The following is a 6,000-nucleotide window of genomic DNA, read 5'->3' as shown; positions in this document are numbered from 1 at the left end:
AAAAGCTACTAAGGCTTCTAAATAGTATCGATTGTAAATGATGATTTAAGAACTGTTAAAATCCTGCTATTCTGAATTTGTGATAAATATACCATATAGCTCAACCATCTTAGGATCTTAGGATCTTAGTCATCAACCTTCTTAGGACATTTGCACAAAATCCACGTTTTACACAAAACTTACTTGTACATTACCAGTACTACTAAGTACTGGTTGTATGTCTACTCAATTGTAAAGTTTTGTTAAAAAAATCTTTTAAAACTACCCAAAGTTAGGAGAAATCAGAGGCAAAAAAAGTCATATCAAGACACTTTATTCCGCTCAACACAGTTACAATGAAGGTAACCACAACCTTTCGTTTGAAATTTCAAACAACACTAATCTAACTGCCAGTTACAAAATCTACATCTGCTAACACCACAGATATGTTAAGCGTCAACGACAATTTGGCCACTAACTTTTATTTTATACAATCTTTTATTTTTACAATTCCTCAACTCGTCATTAAAGAAATTACTGAGCCATTTACATATATACAGGAAATTAAACACTTGTAATTTAGTTTTTGTATAAGAAAAGAAAGGAAAAATATGTATGAAAATTTAATTTCGTCTTGAAAATATAAATTTAATCTGTTTTCAAAATATAAATTTATTTAGGTAATACTTTCTGCCTCATATTCTATGCGAGTATCTAAAAAATATATATTTATGTAATGAATCATGATAGGTATTCTTCTTTTTGTGAATGTGAACTACAGGATGACATAGTCTAGATATGTATGAACAATGTAGGAAGACTTTTCAGGTATTAGGTTATTATTCCCATTCAACGGGTAAAGAAGTGTACGAATATATAATGTAAATAATTATTACATTATTAACTGATTATTGCTTTCAATAAAGTCAAAATCGTAATTTAAAAATAAAGAAAATAATTTTTCTTTATTTAATAATTTGTCTTAATTAGGAAATTAATCTTTTTTTGGAAGAATATTGTAAAAAAATGTAAAAGGCTCTATTTGGTATTTTAAAGGGTATACAACTAAAGATCGTATTTTTACATGAGTATTAAAAATATACTTTAATAACTAGAATGTACATTCGGTTTTAAGATTTGAGTACAAAAGCATCTTTACATCTTTATTCACTTTATAATGCACTTACTTAGCAATTTTTATTTCATCACTAGTTTTGCGTTCAATGTACCCGAGTACTAAAATATTTAAGCATTAATGATTTCAATTATCAGTTTATTGCTGTAATGTTATGTTAGAAACCAAAAGCAATTCGCTTGAGTGCTTTACACCACAATTTATTTTCCATTCGATAGATTCTACGTTAGCTGCATTCAAGCGATTTTGCATAAAATGAAGAAGGATTCTTTATGTTGAATTCTAAAATTGTAGACTTATAACCGCAGCAATGCAATGGCAATCAAGACAAAAGTGGAAGACACAAAAGGAGCAGAGTTTCTGAGATCATTGTCACTTGGCGGTGTTGGAAATGCTGAAAAGTAAGAAATAATTAAACAGTGCAGTTAACTGACTACAGATTCTTAAAAAATTTCCTCAAACAGTAGTATTGATACTCTATCAAATAGTGATAGCATAGAAAAATATAATGAAATACATAAGCCGACAGCATTGCTGCGGTTAGCACAAGTTCTGGTGTCCACCGCTGTGAGTACCGTGTTATTATGGCACGCCCTACGTAACTACACCGCGCTCCTAGTGGTGGATGCCAGAACTTATGCTAACCGTAGCACTACAGTCGGTCTATATTTAATTATATTTTTCTTGTTCCATAGAAATTTGTCAACACAACTGGCATACTTTTATCTCAATAATAATGGGAACTCAAAATAATACAGGTAAATTTCCATTAAAAGTATACTTTCATGAACCATCCTGCATTAATTCGTAGTCATTGCGTTTTATACTCAAACTAAGGATGCTTTCTTAAAAGCAATGACTCTTTGAGATCTTACATCTTTTAATTTACCTATAATACTTTCAAGATTGACATTTTGATTTGTGTTCCATTCCCTATCACTGATTTTTTCTATAGTTAAAGCATACAGTAGCATTAAATTATTCCTGTTGCTTAAGAGTTACCTTTCAAATTATACATGCAACTCTAATGCAGTCCAATATATATATGAGAGTAAACGCCAAATATGTAAGAACCATTCAAATAATCAAATCTAATCAAATCAAAAAATCACTTTATTCATCTTAATAAATACACGAATACATTATTAGGGTAAGAATAGAATGGACTGCAAGTCCGTGCTCGAGGGAAGAGCTCTTACCAGCTGGAAATATGTTTTGGTTACTGTCCATTGGTCAAAACCATGTGCACACTGTTTATAAATAATGTGTACATCTATACTTAAATACGTATCAGGAGCTCTTAATAAATATATTAATAAATATATTTATAGCTATATAAATATATTGTATACTAGAATTAGTTAACAATAAACAGCCTTAAGCAACAATAAAAATATTAACCTATGAAGACAAATGTATTTTGATAGCTATTATGGCTAATTTTATTGTCATAATATAATTTTATTGGCTATTATAATTATTCTAAAATAGTTGAATGGAAAACAGTAAGATAGCAATTGCTGCGTAATTATCAATAATAACTGCGTAGTAAATGGGTTAAGTATCGTAAATTATTAAACCCACCTCCTATAATGAAGTTGTTTTGATCACCATATTCATCGTCCTCATAATCATCCCAGTTTGCCTTGACCTCGTTATAAGCCTTATCAGCCGCCATCTTGTCTGTCGGTCTTCCTTCTTCATCTGCTCCCTTCTCCGTGGTTTGCCAGTAAAGATCGTACAAACTTGCTGTACACCTTACCTGAATAAGTTCAATATGTATTAAATTCATCCCAACACAACCAAAAATTTGGATTTGAAGAAAATATTACATTGAAATGTTGTGAAATGTTTATCATAGCATAGGTTAACCATTACTTATACATTTAATCGATAACATTTAATATTTTATCCCAAGACTGGCTTCCACATACTAAACATTTTAACCCCTAACCTCCCGTTATAGTTGTTCATATAATATACATTTTATATTGACATTAGTGTCAACATTTTTCGAACCAATTTTTAAAACATAAGACTGTAACTTTAAAGTTTAGCGTGGAATTTGTATCCTTTAATTAGGAATTTCAAATAGTATTGAGTTTTATGACATTTCATTTAGTTGTACTTTCTATCTTTTTTAACGTATTTTAGCTCTATTACCTTAAGATTCTACTCCGTATGGATACTCTTTCTGTTGAAATTATCAAAGCAATGCAAAATTAATGTGGGTAACGAAATACTTTACTTGCGCTTTTCTATATGAAATGTGACAAAGAAGGAGAGATGTTTTAACAACTAAATCACACCTTCAGTCGACCCCCAGGCACAAAGTGGTGTGCCTTCAGAGGCACCTCCAAAATACTCATGGACTGTTGAAGATCTGGATATCTCTCTGGTACTTGTCTATACTGCTTCACGTATTTGGGGTTCACCTAGAGAAAATTAAGATTTTTAAGTGTTACACACCAATAAGAAAAAAACAACCAAACAATTTTGCGTTGAACTGTAAATGTTTTCTGCGAATTAGAGTATAAAGAAAAGTAAAACTTAATACATGATTTAAACGATATGAGAATTTTCATAATTTATGGTATTTATAGGTTTTCTATTTAAGATTATTTAGTAAAAAACGAAGAATAAAAATGGCGTAGTTCGTCTAAGGTTGCACAGATAGATTTGAATAACCCACTACTTTTATATCTGAAAATAGTTCTTACCATTAGAAAGTAGTGGCACAATCTTTCACGAAAAAACAACAAATAAACATATAATTTTATGCTGACTCATATATTACGTGACCCCGAAATGACAAAAACTGAATTTTAATGTGGAACATGTGTTTTCTCCTGCCACTTGTACCATGCTGATTCTGATATAGATATTTCATTAAATTGTTAGTATTAAATCCCTCCTCTCACTTAAAGTTTTGCCCTAAATACAGGGTGTTCATAGCAGATATAGATGTAATTTACGAAATTGTTCCTTTGGGGCAAAATAAGCAAAGATGTTCATGTAAACATATGTTTTATCATGTTCCATTTAGCTTATGTCTATATGAGTTGTTTTAAACATTCATAAATATTCAACGATTTGAGCTACAGTGTTGAAATTCTGCATTAATATGTTCATATTATCGACCCAAAGAATCTCTACATACATTATTTTCAGATTTTTTGAATACCCCGTATAAACTAAATGAAGTAATTATACAAGGTGAGTTTTAAATGAGTTCCCCCCCTACTTTTTTCTACATTTCTTAAGATACCAACTTCGGACCACGTCAGATCATTGTAAAGTCGTAAGTACTTCATTTTGACTGGGTATAAATTTTTGGCCGCCATCTTGGATCCGCCATATTGGATTCAAAGTTGTTTTTCAAATGTAAAGGTAGGGGTGTGACCAAATATTCCAAACTAGAATTTTACGCTGATTACAATGCTGCAAATAGTTTTAAAAAATATTGATCCGTTCTAAAGTTATAAGGACTTTTTATAACTTAATTTTTAGCCCATTTTAACATTGTGCATTTCAAACTAAGACCATAATCTTAAAATAGTGCACACCACCATTCATTGTCAACCTATTTTCACCTGGTTATGACGGGTGTAATTTTTTCGGCCACCATCTTGGATCCGCCATTTTGAAATGTGACAAATTAATTTAAATATGAAGGTGGTGTTGTGACCCATCATTTTGAACTACTTTTGTATGCTGAACTCAATGCCGCAAACAGTTTTTCATTTGCATATTTGGTTTTGGAATTATTAAAATTTTAAAAAAGATAATATTAATATTTCATCAAGAAAGCTTGATAAACGGATTGCGGTGATGTGTGAATTCAGCATAAAAAATCAGTTGAAAATAATGGGTCACAACACCACCTTCATATTTAAACTTATTGATCACATTTCAAAATGGTGGATCCAAGATGGCGGCCGAAAAAATTACACCCGTCATAACCAAGTGAAAATAAGTCAACAATGAATGGTGGTGTATACTTATCTTTATCTAGCACTAAAAAAACTTTGTATCCAATATGGATCCGCCATATTGGATATAAAGTTTTTTTTTCAAATGTAAAGGTAGGATTGTAACCCATTAATCCAAACAAGAATATTTTACGCTGATTACAATGCCGCAAATAGTTTTTTTTTTTTTAATATTGATCCGTTCTAAAGTTATAAGGAGTAGATATAATATACGGGTTTAAAGTCACTTGGGGCACGTTTTCCCATAAGAAATAACATGGGATCATTTTTTGGCCACTAAAACCAAAAATCCTGATCTTTTGCCTAAATATCCCTATAAAATTGTCAAACCTTATTTCTTACTTATTCCCCATAAATATATTCGATATTAAGCTAAAAAAGCTATTTCTTATATTTATTGACCCTTACAAGTGTAAATGTAGAGTAGAGGCGAACTAGCAATATGACATCACTTTAGGCACGTTTTCCCCATAAGAATAACATGGTGAGCTTTTTTTGACCACTTTTTTAAAAATCCAGCTCTCGACCAATACAAGCCTATATAAATGTTCAATACCATTGTATAACTTCATTACTATTTCAAATCCACATCCATTCACATGTATATTCTCAAAATCATCAACTTGACAGTGCGAGGTTTGTACGCGAACTCGGCTCATGGCGCGCTCCTGACCTATGGTCAGGCTTCTTGCTCCTGACTCATGGTCAGTCTTCTCGTCTCTAGTGGCAAATACTGATTAAGTCTTGAGTGGGTGACCTCCCGTTGAAGTAATTTCTAATTAAATTGTTTGAAAATTTTTAATTTCTAGCAAAAAATTTGAAAATTTCACAATTCCTGGTTAAAAATTTTTGAAAATTTCACAATTTCTGGTTAAAATTTTTGAAATTTTCGGA

General features: G+C 31.1%; 1 protein-coding gene across 1 annotated transcript in view; it reads right to left on the bottom strand.

Annotated features, from left to right (window-relative positions):
* Positions 1-323: 323 nt before the first annotated feature.
* Positions 324-6,000, bottom strand: part of LOC128997197 (uncharacterized) — a 36,144-nt gene continuing 30,467 nt past the window's right edge. Inside the window, exons 5-7 of the mRNA XM_054422793.1 lie at positions 3,424-3,549; positions 2,699-2,876; positions 324-1,508 (exon numbers count right to left, since the gene is read on the bottom strand). Coding sequence (XP_054278768.1) covers positions 1,411-1,508; positions 2,699-2,876; positions 3,424-3,549 — 402 coding nt within the window. The 3' untranslated portion in view covers positions 324-1,410. The remainder of the gene's footprint in view (positions 1,509-2,698; positions 2,877-3,423; positions 3,550-6,000) is intronic.

This window comes from Macrosteles quadrilineatus, unplaced genomic scaffold (genome assembly GCF_028750875.1).
Source record: "Macrosteles quadrilineatus isolate MER2022 unplaced genomic scaffold, UCM_ALF_1.0 Scaffold_6__1_contigs__length_79288215, whole genome shotgun sequence".
Classification (NCBI taxonomy): domain Eukaryota; kingdom Metazoa; phylum Arthropoda; class Insecta; order Hemiptera; family Cicadellidae; genus Macrosteles; species Macrosteles quadrilineatus.
The sequence above is the reverse complement of the archived record's forward strand: the minus strand, read 5'-3'. Positions and strand labels throughout refer to the sequence as shown.